The 18,570-nt window shown below is 40.8% G+C and overlaps 1 protein-coding gene across 1 annotated transcript in view; it reads left to right on the plus strand.

Annotated features, from left to right (window-relative positions):
* Nucleotides 1-18,289, plus strand: part of LOC122703190 (fatty acid desaturase 2-like protein FADS2B) — a 41,781-nt gene extending 23,492 nt beyond the window's left edge. Inside the window, exons 4-12 of the mRNA XM_043917267.1 lie at nucleotides 1,669-1,770; nucleotides 4,975-5,100; nucleotides 9,243-9,303; nucleotides 11,911-11,987; nucleotides 12,149-12,291; nucleotides 13,923-14,019; nucleotides 15,916-15,995; nucleotides 16,730-16,855; nucleotides 18,229-18,289. Of these exons, the coding sequence (XP_043773202.1) occupies nucleotides 1,669-1,770; nucleotides 4,975-5,100; nucleotides 9,243-9,303; nucleotides 11,911-11,987; nucleotides 12,149-12,291; nucleotides 13,923-14,019; nucleotides 15,916-15,995; nucleotides 16,730-16,855; nucleotides 18,229-18,289 (873 nt within the window). The remainder of the gene's footprint in view (nucleotides 1-1,668; nucleotides 1,771-4,974; nucleotides 5,101-9,242; nucleotides 9,304-11,910; nucleotides 11,988-12,148; nucleotides 12,292-13,922; nucleotides 14,020-15,915; nucleotides 15,996-16,729; nucleotides 16,856-18,228) is intronic.
* Nucleotides 18,290-18,570: the final 281 nt, after the last annotated feature.

The raw sequence follows: 18,570 nt of genomic DNA on the forward strand, positions 1-18,570 counted from the left end.
GGGAAGCCTCAGAATTTTTTCTTCCCTCTTTACACTGGTGTCAACGGCTGCCCGGCACTTCCTGGCAAGTTACTCATCAGCGTCTGACACCAGCAAGTTATCAAAACCCACTGAGCCCCAGTTCTCTCATCTGTAACACGGGGTAATGATTTTTTATGGAAATGTTCTAAAAAAACTAAACAAGTTACTCTGTAGAGTGCCTAGCACAGAGACTGGCATGTGGTAAATATCCTTGACAGTTGCTACCCTTTGCCCAATATTATCCACACAATGTCAGTAACTGAAGTCCCGTTCTGGGCCATGTAACCTTCACCTATATCTTTCATTCTTTAACCAACCAACATTTTTAATGGTTGTTCAATGATTTTACTAAGACTAGGGCACATATGTGAACTTATTTTGTTTTCTTTTTAATCGCTCAGTTGTTTCCAATTATTTTAGACCCCGTGGACTGTAATCCACCAGGCTCCTCTGTCCATGGATTTCTTCAGGCAACAATACTGGAGTAGGTTGCCATTCCCTTTACCAGGGAATCTTCCTGACCCAGGGATCAAATCTGAGTCTCCCACATTATAGGCAGATTCTTTACCGTCTTAGCCACCATGAAGAAAGAAAGCCCCACATTAATTTATACCTATACGTGTGTTTATATATATATATATATATATATCACTATTTATACATGCTACTTCATAATAAAAAATTCTACTAAAAAGAAGTTGTATATCTGTATTTTTAAAAAAATTCCCTGAGACCCTTGCCAAAAGCCTCATTTCACCAATATTTATCAATACACCAGTCTATGAAGAGAGTCCATTTATTATCCCATGATAATAGGATCATGGATTCTGCCAGAAATGGCAATCAGCAACTGGCATGTAGCAGGGCAATTGATAAATGCTTTGAATGAAGCACAGACTTCTGAAAATGGCATTCTATGCCCACAACTCTGTATTGGGGACACAAAGGGAAACACACCTGACCCTGCACTTGGGCAGCAGTCATCCAGTGGAGGAGATGGTCATTTAAATATCTAGACACGATACAAGGCAGAAGGGAAAGAAACAAGCATGTGCTGTTGGAGCAGAAAGAGGCATCTAATTCTAATTGAGGCAACTGGGGATGATTTCATGGAGAAGTAACATCAATGTTAATTACAAAATTTTATATGCTAATTTTTTTCTTGAAAAGTCAACTTGCTTTATTCTTTGAAAAGCAACTTTTGGAATCAAGAAAGGAAAAAAAATATTTGACCGCTTAGCATTATCAGGAATTTTACATGTATTTTGCCTGCAAGACAGCTGAATGAGCAAGGTATAATGTTATAATCCCTGCTTCTCAGACAAAGAACTGAGCTCAGAGCCACCGACTAGCTTGCCAAGAGTTGTATAACTTGTAAAGTGGTGAAGGACAGTTCAGAGCCCTAGTCAGCCTGACTCCAAAGGCATCCTCCTTCCATTCCACATTGGACGATTCTGACAGTAGAGAGAAGATTCTAGGCTTCGAGAGCCACCTGTGCAAAGGTGCAGGGACGGGAAAGCACTCAGCAAGTGTGACAGATACAGAGACCTCCACTGTTCTCATGGGGTCCCGAACCCACCAGCGGGCCCACTTACTGCTTTCTTCTTTCCTTGTTGACTTCTCTGACTGCAACCCTGTCTCTTCCAGGCTCAGAGTGGATTTCTGCAACATGACATGGGACACCTATCCATATTTAAGAAGTCCAAGTGGGATCACCTGTTGCAAAAATTTGTGATGGGTCATCTCAAGGTACAGAATGTTCCAGGAGTATGATGGGATTCTGAAAGTCATCTCACCAAGTAGTGGTTTCTACATACACTTATCAGCAAAAAATGTTACTACACACTCCACAAGTAACTGTAAATATACTGACAATGCAGTGACTATATATATATATAACATTATAACATATATGCTAAAATTAGAATTTTAACTGTTTAGGAGGAAAGGTTTATTTTTATTAAGAAGTTCTGTTTTTTTCTTAGCCAATAAACTATTTGGCCCAATCCCTGGGACACCACTAAAGAAACACCTCTCAGGAGATATACCCTATAAAGTCATGAGTAGGGATACTCTTAGAAGGGATCTGGACATGTACTTCTGGGGGACTAGGGGAATCCAGCCAACCATTTTGTTCCTGGGAGGACTATGTATAAATAAAAGAAAAGATGCAGAATAGAGAAAAGTTTAACAAAAGAGAGAAACCACAGAAAGTTAGATGGCTCTGTTTAAGAGTTGAGGGTTGCAAAACCCAGACTGCTGGAAAAAGCAGGGCAGTTGGCCTTATCCCCCTCACATATGCTCCAGGAGGACAGGCACACTGCCCTATGCACCCCTGAAATGCAGCGCCTAGCAGAGTGCCTAACACGCAGTAGGCCTTCCATAAGCATGTGTGGAATGCATGAAGGAATGGATGGAGGAATGGAATGATGGGTGGAAACCTGATAACAGTACAAGGATTGATGACAGCCGGTTTCAGCCCTGGCTCTGATAACGCTCACTGTGCAACCCCGAACAAGTCAGATTCCATCTCTGGCTCTCAGAGTTCTCATCTCTAAAATCAGGACTTCAACTGGATCTCAGCTTTTCTCTGATGTTCTAGGATTCGGTGAGAAACCAAATGACAGAATGATCTCTGTTGATTTCCAAGGCAAACCATTCAGTATCACATTAATCCAAGTCTAGCTAACTCTGCTAGCCTTCGCCCTGCTTCATTTTGTACTCCAGTATTCTTGCCTTGATAACCCCATGAACAGTATGAAATGGCAAAAAGATATGACAGTGAAAGATGAACTCCCAGGTCGGTAGGTACCTGCTACTGGAGAAGAGTGGAGAAATAACTCCAGCAAGAATGAAGAGATGGAGCCAAAGTGAAAACAATGCTGAGCTATGGATGTGACTGGTGCTGGAAGTAAACTCTGATACCATAGAGAGTGATATTGCATAGGAACCTGAAATGTTAGGTCCATGAATCAAGGCAAATTGGAAGTGGTCAAACAGAAGATGGCAAGGGTGAACATTGACATTGTAGGAATCAGTGAACTAAAATGGACCAGAATGGGCGAATTTAATTCAGGTGACCATTATATCTATGACTGTGGGCAAAAACCCCTCGAAGAAATGGAGTAGCCCTCATAATCAACAAAAGAGTCCAAAATGCAGTACTTGGATGCAATCTCAAAAATGAAAGAATGATCTCTCTTCATTTCCAAGGCAAACCCTTCAATATCACAGTAATCGAAGGCTATACCCCAAACATCAATGCTGAAGAAGCTGAAGTTGAATGGTTCTTTGAAGATCTATAAGACCTTCTAGAACTAACACCAAAAAAAGATGTCTTTTTCATCATAGGGGACTGGTTGCAAAAGTAGGAAACCAAGAGACACCTGGAGTAACAGGCAAGTTTGACCTTGGAGTGAATGAAGCAGGGCAAAGGCCAACAGAATTTTGCCGAGAGAACACACTGCTCACAGCAAACACCCTCTTCCAACTTTATCACTCCTGTATATATTCCAAATATTTTCACTTTAACATGAAAGAAATATACAAATTATTAATATATTTTACATTTCTTTTTTCATTCTGAGCCTTTGAATCTAGTATGTATTATATACTTACACAGCCTGCCTCAATTCGAGTGGTCACATATTAAGTGCTCAGTGGCCACACGTAGATAATGGCTACTCTATTGAGCACTGCAGATCTAAAATATACATTTGAGATTTTTGAGAAATGTCAGATATGCAATAAAAACTATGACTATTGCTTATTCTTCTATAAATGATTAATGAAATATGGGAAGGGAAGAGAAATTGAATATCTCAATATGCCAGCATTCTACATACAGAATCTCATGTCTCCTTAAACAACCCATGCAGGTAAATGTCATTACATTATACTATATTTACTGAAGATGAAATTGAACATCAGAGGGTAGATAATTTTCCCAAACCACACAGAAGCATTTATACAATCCAGTGGATTCAACTAAGTTGATGTGCTTCCAAACCCTTTTCTCTGTTAAAACCTTCAGATTTTCACTGAAAGAGAAAAAAAAAAAAAAATCCAAAACAACCTAATCAGAAATGATATGAGCTCAGCATCAACTAAAATAGTTTTATTCTCATTTATATTTAATGAGATCATTGAAATTTGAAAATGTGATGATCAGAGGCAAACTCTCATAGGAGATGACTTCAGATCCATGACTCTTTAAAATATGTATTAAAGTAGGAACCCGGGGGCCATTTTCCCCCCAGAACTAATTAGTTTTAGAGCTGGTTTCTTTACTGATAAAATAAGAAGTGTACTCTCTGCTCTACCTATTTCATATCTCTTTTTAAAAGCAGGACCAAAAAAAAAAAAAAAAGATGGAAAAACATTTCATTTAATCGGTTTTATTCTTCTTCATTATCAGGAGATGTTTTAGCCTGGAATTTGTGTTCCTGGATAAGATAATTATTTGCTGGTAGGCTTTTAGAGCCTCTAGCCAATAAATCATTCTGTGACCCAGGAATGGGGGATGGCATGTCCCAGGAATCCATATCCTAATTAAACTTTGGAGATGTAGGCAGAAAACGCTGATTGTTACTATTCAGGCGCTAGTCATGTCCGGCTCACTGAGACCCCATGAACACAGCACAGCAGGCTTCCCTGTCCTTCAACAGTTCATAAAGTTTGCTCAGACTCATGCCCATTGAGTCGGTGATGCCATCCTACCATCTCATCCTCTGTCATCCCCTTTTCCTCCTGCCCTCAATCTTTCCCAGGGTCAGGGTCTTTTCCAGTGAGTTGGCTCTTCACATCAGGTGGTCAGTATTGGAGCTTCAGCTTCAGCAACAGTCCTTCCAATGAATATTCAAGGTTGATTTTCTTTAGTTTTGGAAAACTCTGATAATGAAAGATATTTCAGGAGAGAAATCTTCCAGCTAATGAATGTTCTCTTCTCCTCAGGGCCTATCTGTAAAATGGTGGAATAACCAGCACTTCCAACACCATGTCAAAACAAATATCTACCTCAAAGACCCAGATATTGATGTAGAACCATTTCTTGTTATTGGAGATTTACAACCTGTCAAGGTATGTTTAGAAATATTAGGCACTTAGAGAAATGTTTCAGGAAGTGGCTCTTGGAAAGGTCTACACCTTTGTCTTGAGATCAGGCTGGAAATTCTGGATTCAAGTATGTTGTCAGAACATCTCTTCTTCTTTTAAGTCCAGGATATAGATTTGAAATAAGTGAATCTGGTGTTGTAAGAAAATAAGAAAATGTGGAATGAATGACTCTATGATCTTAAAAGTCATTCAGTTTAAATCACTCATAAGAAGGCATGGCAGTACATTCGAGGAGTGCTAAATCAGGAATCACCTATGTATCTATTTATGTCAACTAATTCTAGCTGTTGGAAGAAACTAAGCTGTTATTTTTAGTTTAGGTTATTTTGGTTCATTTATACATGAAACTCACCTCAAATGCCTCATAATACACTTAGGACCTCACCTCTAATTCAGAATTCGTTTTTTGTTTTTTGTTTTCCATTTATTTCTATTAGTTGGAGGCTAATTACTTTACAATATTGTAGTGGTTTTTGCCATACATTGACATGAATCAGACATGGATTTACATGTTTTCCCCATCCCGATCCCCCCTCCTGCCTCCCTCTCCATCCCATCCTTCTGGGTCTTCCCAGTGCACCAGCCCTGAGCACCCGTCTCATGCATCCAACCTGGGCTGGTGATCTGTTTCACCCTTGATAGTATACTTGTTTCAATGCTGTTCTCTCTGAACATCCCACCCTCGCCTTCTCCCACAGTCTAAAACTCTGTTCTGTACATCTGTGTCTCTTTTTCTATTTTTCATGTAGGATTATCGTTACCATCTTTTTAATTTCCATATATATGCATTAGTATACTGTATTGGTCTTTATCTTTCTGGCTTACTTCACTCTGTATAATGGGCTCCAGTTTCATCCATCTCATTAGAACTGATTCAAATGAATTCTTTGTAATGGCTGAGTGATATTCCATAGTGTATATGTAGCACAGCTTTCTTATCCATTCATTTGCTGATGGACATCTAGGTTGCTTCCATGTCCTGGCTATTATAAACAGTGCTGCGATGAACACTGGGGTGCACGTGTCTCTTTCAGCTCTGGTTTCCTCGGTGTGTATGCCTAGGAGTGGGATTGCTGGGTCATATGGCAGTTCTATTTCCAGTTTTTTAAGGAATCTCCACACTGTTCTCCACAGTGGCTGTACTAGTTTGCATTCCCCCCAACAGTGTAAGAGGGTTCCCTTTTCTCCACACCCTCTCCAGCATTTATTGCTTGTAGACTTTTGGATAGCAGCCATTCTGACTGACATGTAATGGTACCTCATTGAGGTTTTGATTTGCATTTCTCTGATAATGAGTGATGTTGAGCATCTTTTCATGTGTTTGTTAGCCATCTGTAAGTCTTCTTTGGAGAAATGTCTGTTTAGATCTTTGGCCGAATTTTTAATCGGGTCATTTATTTTTCTGGAATTGAGCTGCTGGAGTTGCTTGTATATTTTTGAGATTAATCCTTTGTTCCTTCATTTGCTATTATTTTCTCCCATTCTGAAGGCTGTTTTTTCACCTTGCTTATAGTTTCTTTTGTTGTTCAAAAGCTTTTAAGTTTCATTAGGTCCCATTTGTTTATTTTTGCTTTTATTTCCAATTTCTGGGAGGTGGGTCATAGAGGATCTTGCTGTGACTTATGCCGGAGAGTGTTTTGCCTATGTTCTCCTCTAGGACTTTTATAGTTTCTGGTCTTACATTTAGATCTTTAATCCATTTTGAGTTTATTTTTGTGTATGGTGTTAGAAAGTGTTCTAGTTTCATTCTTTTACAAGTGGTTGACCAGTTTTCCCAGCACCACTTGTTAAAGAGGTTGTCTATTTTTCATTGTATATTCTTGCCTCCTTTGTTGAGGATAAGGTGTCCGTAGGTACATGGATTTATCTCTGGGCTTTCTTTTTTGTTCCATTGATTAATTCAGACTTCTTAAGCAACAGGAAAAGGACAGCAAACTCCAGGATGTCTTAGCTGTTAACTTTCTTAAACCTCAGCTTAAAAACCAGCATGTAAGGATTATTACCAAGATTTTCAGAGTCTGATTTCAACATAGAAGGTATAAGGATAAGCACAGAAAGGTATCTTTCCTTGAGAAGAAATAATGGATCCTGAGAATTAAGTGCTTAGGAAGAGGTTCTATCTCCTTCTGGAAGAATTTAGGAGCTTTCTAACAACAAAGGAGTGTAGCTTGGTCAGTTGCTCCATGGACTTTGTGGTGACCAGAATTGTGCAACTTTCTGAAAATAGGTTTTCCCAGTTTTGGAAGACAACCTTCTTCCAATTAGCAAAAAAAGTCTCCTGCCGAGATATAAAGGAAAAAAGAAAGATACCTTGACTGTAGTCTTCAGTCAGTTGTTCTTCACAATGACTCTGCAAAGGAGTCAGAGCTCTCTAAAGTCTGCAAACTCCTGAAGTGAAGTCGATCAGTCATGTCTGACTCTTCGTGACCTTTTGGACTACAGCCCACCAGGCTTCTCCATCCATGGGCTTTTCCAGGGAAGAATAGTGGAGTGGGTTGCCATTTCCTTCTCCAGGGATCCAACCTGGACCTCCCACATTACAGGCAGACTCTTTACAGTCTGAGCCACCAAGGAATCCCTGTGAACTCCTCGGCTGACCACTAAACTTATCACATTTTGACTTCTCTCCTCATTCCCTCACAGCAATGGAGAGTTGCCTCACTGGAGTTCATGAGGCAGCCTGACCCCCTCCAGAAGTGCCTTCTGTAGAACTGTATCCAGTTCTCATGCTGCCTCTTCACAGAGGATGGAGACATCATCACTTCTCCACCATTCTAGAGACATATCCCTTGAGCCTTAGGTTCTGTATACTTTAATTTCAAAGCAACTCACAACACCTTACTTAAACTCTTTTAATCTCTAAAATTCAGTTGTTTCACAACAAAACTAATTCTGGTAAGCCTTAACTGTTTCTGTTCTTCCCATTTTACTGTCAGTCTTTCTACCACTTTCTTCAAACATTCATTCTTTTAATAAGTATTAATTAGATCCCCCAGGGCCAGGTCCTGTACTCATATTCTGGAAAAGTTAGACTTCTCCTTTGGAGCAATACTCAAGAATCAATCCTTGACCTACATTTGCCAGCTCTCCAAAATTTCCCACTGACTCCCTCTTTCAAGTTTCCTACCCCTTAAATATCCAGAACCTGGGAGTAACTGCAAGTAACTATCATTACTTTATCACCATGACATTTATTTTTATTTACAATAGTAAGAGAAAGAAGGGTCAAGTCTAATATCGAAATAACAGAAGAAATATGTAGAAGGGAAGGTATCAAAAGAATGGGAAAAGCAAAAAATTAAACACGGCTCACAGTGTTTTAAGTGACTGACATATGGTAAAATTATAGAGGAGATTTGAATTATCATTCATTCATTAATTCCTTCAACTAAACATTTATTAAGTGTCTCTTAGGTAATAGAGATAAACCATTACTTCTATGCTTCCTCTTAAGATACTTGCTGCCTTTGTACATTTGGACACAGACTAAATTAACTAAGAAGACCCCTAGGAAATGACTCAAATTCCCAGTGGTAAGATTATACATTATCAAGCCTTAAAATGAGTAAATCACAGCATGAGATCCACGATGGAGTTAAAGGAGGAAAGATGAAGTAGATACTAGAGGTTATGACTATGTGTCTTATAACACAATCATTCAACAAATACCTGTTAAATGGATGAATAGATAAAAGCAGACTGTGCTTCAAGCAAAATTCTAAGCACATAGTTTGAAGAAGACCTTAAAAACTTATCAGAAATATTCCTCCTGAATCACCATTCCATTCCACACCAGGACAAATATTTTAAAATGGCTCCCATGGGAATAATAATAAACAATCACAATCCCTGAATTCAAATGGGATAAGCCACCCCTGCAAGAATTGCCCACATTTAAATAAAGAAAAAGGCACCAAAGTATTTCCTCCCCCTTTGGTTCTGGTTCTTCAGTGGCTTTAGTTTGACAGTAAATGAACTCTGACCAGATGGCTCTTTCTATAGAGATTCTACACACACACACACACACACACACACACACACACAACCTTGAGTATAATAACAGAAGTCTATATTGTTCTTACTTTAGTTTTATTCTCTCCATTCAGTATGGGAAGAACAAAATCAAATTCATCAACTACGAGAAGCAGCACCTGTACTTCTGCACGGGTGAGTCACACAGGAAGCCACAATCCTTATCTTCCCGTTTCCTTGAAGCAAACTGTTGTCAAAACAGAAGGCATGACTGAAATCCTCCCACAGAGAGACGATCCCATGTCTTGTTGTGCCTCAAAAAAGCAGCATGCTTTATTTCAGACTTACCTGGGTGAAATCTGAAAAGGAAAACAGAAGAGCAATTAGGCATTCTTAATGGGCATCTCATCACTCTGGCTACTGTACAGGGAAGGAGATGTTCCAAGAAGGATGGGAGGCAGGACGCCAATCAAGGGGTCTGGAATATGTGACTCTTGTGCTGGATAAACTAAATACAATACTTATAAAGAAGAAAAGGATAGTGTATGTGCATAGGGAGGAAAACTAGGAAAAGAATGCTTAAGTACTGACTGTAGGTGCCAGAGAAAGCAGAGTCTCATGAATAAAAGTCACCTGCAGAGCTTCTGTGTGAAAGAAAGTTGACTGTTCCCACAGCTTACATACAGCTGGAGAACATATTTTAGTGGACAGATACACACACATATAAGATAGATCTGGACATGTTCTAGGCTTGAGAGAAAATAGGGTAGCTGAATAGTGCTAATACCAATGAAAATATTAGAAGCAAAAATGTTCTGCTCTTAACCAAGTCAAACTGATGATAGCTCACAAAGGAAAGTTTAGGACCCCAAAATATGCTCGTCTAAAACATGCTTACTCATTTGGAAAAGAAACCCAAATTAGGAAAGTTTCCAAACATTTCCTGTAGATCAGTGGTTCTCACCTAAGAGCATAGTTGCCCCCAACATTTGACACCGTACAGATACTTTTTTGATTATCAAAACAAAGCGGGAGAATGGTACTGACATCCATGGGGCAGAAGCCAGGGATGTCATGAAATGCCTTACAGGACACAGAACAGCCCTGAACAGTAAAGAATTATCTGACCCTAAGATGCCAGCAGTGTTAAGATTGAGAAGCGGTTGCAGATGATCTGGCTCGCCCAAACACTGGCCACCAGTGGTCATCTGTCTCCTGCCTGACTGGGGTGGCCTGTGAGTCCATTTTCTGAGACACGAGGCTCAACCACCACTGCAGCCTCTTCCAGTGCTAGAATTCTGAGGACTTCTCCTAGTGCGGTTATTCTCTTTCATGACCAAAATGGGTGTAGAGGACACTGGTTCTCCAGTTTGAAAGGTAGCTATTCCAGCCCAGACAGATGTGTATTCACATAAGAAAAAACTGTTGGGGTCTCTTGTCTGAACTCTCCTCCTGTGTGTAGTAAAACAATACAGCCTTAGCTTATGAGGAATGGGTGAATATTGTAGCTTCACTGCAGAATGCCCAGCTTACAAACCACATCGTCCTCAGGAGCTGTTTCATTTTGTCATTTTCTTTCAAATGTCTTCAGCTTAGTATGACAGGTACAAATGAGTCATACTTAACCTGTCAAAGGGTGATGAAGCTTGACATTTCATAAAGGTGGCAAGACAGCTTTCATGCAGATTCCTGTAGTAAGGAAAGGTACTTCAGTATAAGCTGAGCACAACTCTCAGAAAAGAAAGGGGGGAGACTTTGAAAACACCGGGTCATGCTAAAGGAAATTAGGGAAAGAGGATAAAGGGAGGGGAAGCTGGTCATGTGGTTAAGCCATGTGTGTCTTCTCACTGGTGCTTATCAAAGTCAAACTCCTTACCCTTCCAAAGACTGCAGGACAGAGCCCGATCCTCTAAGACTGTACTCCAAAGGATGACTCCCAAGTCCTTGAGAAAGACATTTCTGGGTCAGGGAAGATCCATCTCAGAGGGACAGAGTAAGAATTTTATAATTGTACATTTTCTAACAAATGATCAAAGAAAGAGGAGGTCAGAAGCCTACTGAACATGCATTAAGTTCTTTGGACAGTCTTGAACTTTCTCATGCAAGAATTTTAAGGGGGCTGGAGTCATCTCAAGAGCATGGCCTTGAACTGTTCTTAGAAACGATTTCTAGCATTTCTGTGAGTCTCTTAGTTTGTAGGGTGGACAAAATCATCTGTGCTGACAGTTCACAGACTTTGAAAGTTTGCAGGTCAAGAGTGGAGCCTAGTCAGGAAGGGGACTCCAGAGCTTCTGGCTCAAGTTTGATCAAGGAGAGAGTTGTCAAAGTCTGAAGGTTGTCCATATGACTCCTATGTGCTCCAGGGAACTTCAGTGGTCCTGGGGGATGAGCAGGTAAATAACTATCAGACCAGACTCAGTATGCCTGCTCTATATCTGCCACTTCAACATATTGTGACAGGGCTCAACACGAAGGATCGTGAAGGATTGAAGGATTCCAGGGACCTTGAGAAAACTTGAAAGCTCAGAGCAGAAGCATTCCAGGATGCCTTCATCAGGAATGACTCAGATCTTCAAAGCTTCCCTAGTCTCCCTAAGGGTGCTTGAACCAAAGTCCTGGTTCAGGCTCAGAGACTCTAAAGGCCCAGCAGCATCCAGGATGTGGCTGTGGATCTCCATCTTCCATCCCTTCTCAGGGGAAATATTCCAGGGGTAGCATGTTAAGATCAACTCCCACTCGCTTCCACAGGAATCATATCTGCTTATTTTTTCACTATCCTCTTTTTTTTTTTTTTTTCCTCAGTTGGGGTCCACCTTTTCATGCCGGTAGCTTTGAACCTGAAATCCATGAAAGAGATGTGCCGGAGAAGGTGCTGGGAGGTGAGCAACTCGATTCCTTCTCTAGAGCTCGATCAGGCTAGTAGAAAAGGGGAACTGTGCATGCTTGGTCCTTTCCAGATGTAGCTTCCTTGAGTACCAGGATATAAGATTTAGCCAGTTTTATTTCCACTAGCTTAACTTTCAAGCACTTCTTTCTGCAGGACATCGCCTGGGTCAGCAGCTCTTACATTCGCTATTTCATCACATTTGTTCCTTTCTTTTTTTTTTTTTTTACTTTTTTTTTTTTTACATTTGTTCCTTTCTATGGAATCTTTGGAACCTTGGGGCTCATGTGCTTAGTCAAGTAAGTAAAGAATAATATTCTCCTACTCTTATTCTGGATGGTCCTCTTACCTTTCTTATCTGAGCTATTTATGAATAGCAATGATTAGCAGATTATGACACCAGACCAGATACTAGTAACTGAGATATTTCCAAGAAAATGTGGGATAAAACAGCTGAAATAGTTGAATGAGTTTCTTGGAAACTGAATTTGCCCAATCTTGCCTTTTTTCCCACATGATTAATTCCCAATTGTGGTATAGTAATCCCTCAGCGTCTGAGGAGGATTATTCCCTGGACCCACCTCAGTTACCAAAATCCAAAGATATTCAAGCTCCATAGTCATCTATTCATATATGTGGTTCCACAACTGAGAATTCAGGCAAGCACTAATCTTGTAGTAGAGTATGTGTTTACTAAAAAATATCCACATTTAAGTGGACCTGCATGTTTCTCAAAGGACAATAGCATTCTGCCTGATCACCAAGTCCTTCAAACTGTAATCCAGCTGGACATCATAATTCTACCGGAGATAGTAAGAGCCCAGTTTTTTAAAAAGTTATTTTATGACTAGAGATTTTCCCCACATCAAAAGCACTTTAAACTGAATCGGCCTGTTCACCTCGCGATGCATCCCTCCCTCATCACTCACGTCCCTGCTCATAGCGGCGGCGGCTCCTCCGCGTCAGGCGGTTTGCTGACGGCTCACGGTGGGCCTCCCTGCTGGCTCAGACAGCAACGCGCCCGCCTGCATTGTGGGAGACCCGGGTTCCATCCCTGGGTCGGGAGGATCCCCCGGAGAAGGAAACGGCAACCCGCTCCAGTATTCTTGCCTGGAAAATTCCATGGATGCAGGAGCTGGTGGGCTACAGTCCACGGGGTCGCAAAGAGTCAGGCACATCTGAGCGACTTCACTCACTCTACATGCATTATCTTATTTGATGTAATAAAACAATGCACAACCAGGCAATGTAGATAGTATCAATTTCGTTTTTCTGGTAAGAGAACTAAAGTTCAGAGAAATGAAATCACTCACTCAAGAACTAATAAGGGCCAGTAGCAGTGCCAAATCACAACTCGTCCCCAGTTCTATCTGATGACAACAGCCAAACTGTTAATCACATTGCCTATATGCTTAAGTTGTTGTCACTATAGTTGCTAAGTCATGTCTAACACTTTTGTGACGCCATGGACTGTAGCCTGCCAGGCTCCTCTGCTCTGGGGGTTTCACAGGCAAGAATACTGGAGTGGGTTGCCATTTCTTTGTCCAGGGGATCTTCCTGACCCAGGAATCAAACCCAGATCTCCTGCACTGGCAGATGGAATCTTGACCACTGAGCCACCAGGGAAGCCTGACCTTCAGTTATCTAGGGTCTTCTGAGCCTTGCACCAACGCCTTCAGAAAATACTGGGGACGCTGCTCTGGTACAGTAGGCTGCAAGACAGGGAGTGTGACTGATTCCCTAGTGTGTAATCTTCAGATATAAAAGGTCTGCAAAGATGAAAAACAAATAACCACCACTTTATTGCAACCTTTGAGTCACTGCCATTTCCTCTAATGCTTGGCCAGATCTGCCAGTGGGTATGCAAGCCCAGTGACTGGAACTGAAACTCCCCAAGGAATGATCTAAACTTCCTTTTATTCTCTTAAAGCTTTCTTGAGAGTCCGTGGATTGCATATGTTACCCAGATGAGCCACATACCAATGAAAATAAGCAAAGAGGAGAACCAGGACTGGTTCAGCACTCAGGTAATAATGCTGTTCTTGGGAAAGCATCCACCAAAGCATCCTGATTACCATCTGCTTACCTCACATAATACTTATTGGAGGCTTACAGGCGCCAGGCTTTGTCAACTGTTTTGCATGTAGCTACATGCTCAGAGTACTCCCACTTCACAAATGGTAAAATTGAGGTATGAAGAAGTTCTATAACTTGTGTAAGATCACACAGCTAATAAGTGGTAGAAGCAAGTTTTATTTATTTATTTATTTGGCCACACTGTGTGGCATGCCGGGTCTTAGTTCTCCTACCAGGGATCAAACCTGTGTTAAGCACACAGTCTTAACCAGTAGACCAGTGGGAAATCCCTAGAAGCAGGTTTTAAACCTCGGGAGTTTGATTTCAGAAACTTTGCTCTTAACCAAGGCTTAATAAACTATAGTCCAAGGGCCAATCTAGTCCAGTCTGTGTTTTTGTAGTTCTATTGGAACACAGCCACATTTATACATTACATATTCTCTGATAACTTTCATTCTAAAACAGCAGAACTGTGTAGCTGTGATGCAGAATTAAAACATTTACTGTGCGGCACTTTACAAGCAAGGTTTACTAAACCTGCCTCAACATGAAACAGTCTTTCAATGAATCTCACACTCCTAGAATAACAGAATGGAGAACCCTGCAATCCCCCTCATTTCATTGTATAGATAGTGGGGCCCAGAGGGGAGACTCAGCATTCTCGGGGAGAATGCAGCTAACAATTAAAAGACTTGTGACCCATGTAGAATACCACTGCCCCCTAAGCCTGACACTGGCTGTGTTGTGATCACCTGGAGAATCCAGGCATCATACTGCTTCCTTCTCCATGCTCATTTCCAAGTTCAGTGGACACTCCACACAGCAGTGGTTCTCAATCTTTTTGATCAAGAAACCACTCTTAAAACTTATTGAGAATGTGAAAGAGCTTTCTTTTGTGGAGGTTATATCCACTGATACTTACTGTATTTGAAATTGAAACTGAGAGTTTAAAAATATATATTAATTGATTTAAAAAAAAAACAAGATAAAGTCAATAAAGGTTAACATCAGAGTGATGACATCATCCCATGTTTAATAGCCTCTGGAAAAACCCATGGTATAAGCATGCATGAACAAGAATGAAAAAGGCAAATACTGTCTCAGAAGTATTATGGGGATCATTTTGACATTGAAGATCCCCTGAAAGTGTCCTAGGGAACCCCAAGGTGCTCTAAAGTACACTTCAAGGAACCCTGACATAGAACAACTGCAAAAATAACGTTAAAAATGGCAACAACCCTAACAAGAATTATATCTTAGAAAGGCATTGAATAAAAGTCACATTCATAAGCATTCTACATAGTCTGGAGAATCCTATAAACTTCTTGTCAGTCTGTCTTTGTGTAAAATAAAATACATTAGATTAAAAAGGAAGCTACTTGTATATATTAATATATTAATAAATGTATTTCTAGGCACAGAGCCCTTGATTAAAGCCCTTGCATGCTTTATTCCCCATTTAGAAGTCCTTTAAGTCTATTCTGTGGTAATAACATTCAAACTCCTATAATTTCTACCAGAGTCCTACAATCCCACTTCCATCTGCCAAAGTCCTTACTCACAATACCTTAGTCTTCTGATTTTGAGGGCTGATAGTGACTTAGTCCTCTCAGATCCTATTCACTTCTTTATATCTATTGCCTTATCTATACTTCTTAGCAAAATGCCTTATTTCCTTTATAGTTGCAAGGTCCCTGAGACCTGGGACTTATTTTTATCCCTCATGGTTTGTGACACAAAATGCATACTCAATCAGCACTTGTTGAATGATGGATAAATAAAAGAGTAACTAAATCTCTTGTTTGTCACGGGCTCATCTACATCTAATGTAAGCTTTTTCTTTGCAGGTCTTGGCCACCTGTAATGTTGAACAGTCCTTTTTCAATGACTGGTTCACTGGGCACTTGAACTTCCAAATTGAGCACCAGTGAGTAAGAGAAACAGTTCATGATAAAGGGCAAGGGCTGTCACTAATAACTGCCCTCCATATAGTCCAGAGCAGAGCAGAAGACTCACCAACTTAAGGGAAAAAAATGAACCAGGGCTCTCTAAAGGATGCTATTTTTCAATTAACAACAATGATAGATAAGGGAAGAAAGAAATGAAGGAAGTGTCACAATTGTGAGTAAATGGAGTGAAATCTTGGAAAAGTATCAGTGACTCAGTTTCCAGATTCCTATGGGCTTAGAAATTGGCGATTTCTTTGCATTTGCTTTGTTGGCAAAACCTAAGAAATATCAGGACACTTGGGTAACCAACTTGTGTTCAAACTTAACTATGTTATAATTCAAATATTTTCTTATCTGTGTCTTTGGAGCCAAGTTTACAAAATAACTAAGGAAGTGGAGTCCCTGCTGCAATTTCTAAACGGTATCTGGAAATACTTTACCAAAGGATCAGTTACAGAGAGGAAACGGGTAGTTCACTGCTGCTGTTCATGGGGTCGGAAAGACTCAGACATGACTGAGCGACTGAACTGAACTGAACTGAAGGGATAAGATGAGTCTGCCAGCAAGTTTTTTAACTTTCCAGAACTAAAGAATTGTGCAAGGTCAAGGTTGGGTCTCTGTGGTTGATACCATTTTATTTTCTAAAAGAAGGAAGGGAACTTTGGGTTTCTCCTTAGGTCTGAAAAGTTGTATATCTCCTCTGTTCCCCTAGTCTGTTTCCCACAATGCCACGCCATAATTACCACAAGGTGGCACCTCTGGTGAAGTCACTGTGTGCCAAGCATGGACTGCCGTATGTGAACAAGCCCATGTTGAAGGCATTTGGAGATATTGCCAGGTAATAACAGTCCCCCAACCCACAGCTCTCATTTCCCTTCACTGCTGGTCCCCAGACTCTTCACTGCTTTATCAATCATCATTCAGTCAATAGCTATTTATTAAGGAACATTCATGTGCCCAGCATGGACAGGAGGCTTTATAAGGAGCAACACTAACAGAGAAATGATAATAGTCATTCCTACCATTTACCTGCTGCCTTCTAGGTACTTCTTAGTGAAAATATCTTGGTGCCCTACTAAATTACAAGCTTCATATAAACCAGGGTTCTGTATTATTTGTCTTTGTATCACCCACAAAGCCTTGACATGCTTTAGAACTTAACCAGTAGAAGGGACTCTCCGTTCATCTGGATCAGGGTTGAAAACTAAGCTGCTTGCAGGGTCTGGTGGGACAGGCAGGGGTGACTCTTCCTATAGGAACTGAGAAGCCATATTCATCCTAAAGCATGCACAGTTACCTAGAAAATCCTGTGCTCATCAAATTAACAGCCAAAACCTCGGTTGAATATTTTTTATCTTCACATTAGGAAAAAATATTTATTAATATAAATAAATAAGCCATCAAGGCTAGACCTGGTCAGATCTGATCCCTGAGCAGTAATCCATCTTCACTTTCTACCACTGCCCTCTTCCTTTCCTGGCCTCCAGATATCTGAACCCCCTTCAGTTGCTACAGAACTCCCTGCCCCTTGCCCATGACACATCCTTGCTCACCTTTACTTCTATCTAGAATAATCTTCCAACCTGCCTCCCCCCGCCCCTGTCACCTTCTCAAGTTCCATTCACTCTCCAAAGCTCACCTGAAAGGTCTTTTCTTCATCTCAGTCCTCCCTTGCCCCCAAGACTAAACCTGTCACATGCTTGCTTCTCTTCATGTCTGACTTTTATCACAATCATGATTAAATAGCATGTTGGGTAATATGTGTCTCCCAGTGCAGACCAGGAACTCCAGGTGGACAAGACTCTCATCACTCTTATTCACTTCTGTGTCACCAGAGCCTAGGAAAATGTTTCACTTTATAAAGTAGGAGAGGTAGGTGGATACAGGACGAGTTGGTTTATAGTCATATGGTTTATCTTACAGAGATTCAGCAGAGCTTTTTCTTTTAATACTGGAGAAAAGGAAAGTGATGCTTTGGAGTACAGAAAAGCATAAAACAAAATATCAGTCTCCTCCATATAGAAAATGTGAACTCACCTTCATAAGTCAGTGTATTTGACTCCCTCCACCGGACAAGATAGAAAGAGGTCTTTCAGATATAGTTGAAAACGACAATGTTGTAAAGTATTAAGTAAAAGAGCAAATGTTCCATGAAGTAGCTCCTTTGACCTGAGTCTTACCCGCTCATGATTTTCTCTGCTCCTCTTGCAGGGCCCTGAAGAAGTCTGGAGCCCTCTGGAAGGAGGCTTACCGCACGCATCCACAAACATAATGCAGATGTGCAGGTGCTAAAGAGAAAACCACAGGCCCCAAAAGTGTCACTTGTGCTAAAGCCCATGGTACCAAACCTCTACAATACCTGACATAATTGCAGTTACAGCCTTCCCCAGAAATGTTATCTTAATCAGCTAGTCTGGAATTTTGGGGTAGGCAATGTGCTGTGTTTTACTCCTTCTCCATTCCTGCCCCTGGCTCAGAGAAAACCCTTGTAATCCCTCCCCCAACGGGGGGAAAAAAAAGTGTCTGCCCTCAATATACTTTGCTGATGGCTTC

The sequence above is a fragment of the Cervus elaphus genome, chromosome 1, assembly GCF_910594005.1.
Source record: "Cervus elaphus chromosome 1, mCerEla1.1, whole genome shotgun sequence".
NCBI classification, from domain to species: domain Eukaryota; kingdom Metazoa; phylum Chordata; class Mammalia; order Artiodactyla; family Cervidae; genus Cervus; species Cervus elaphus.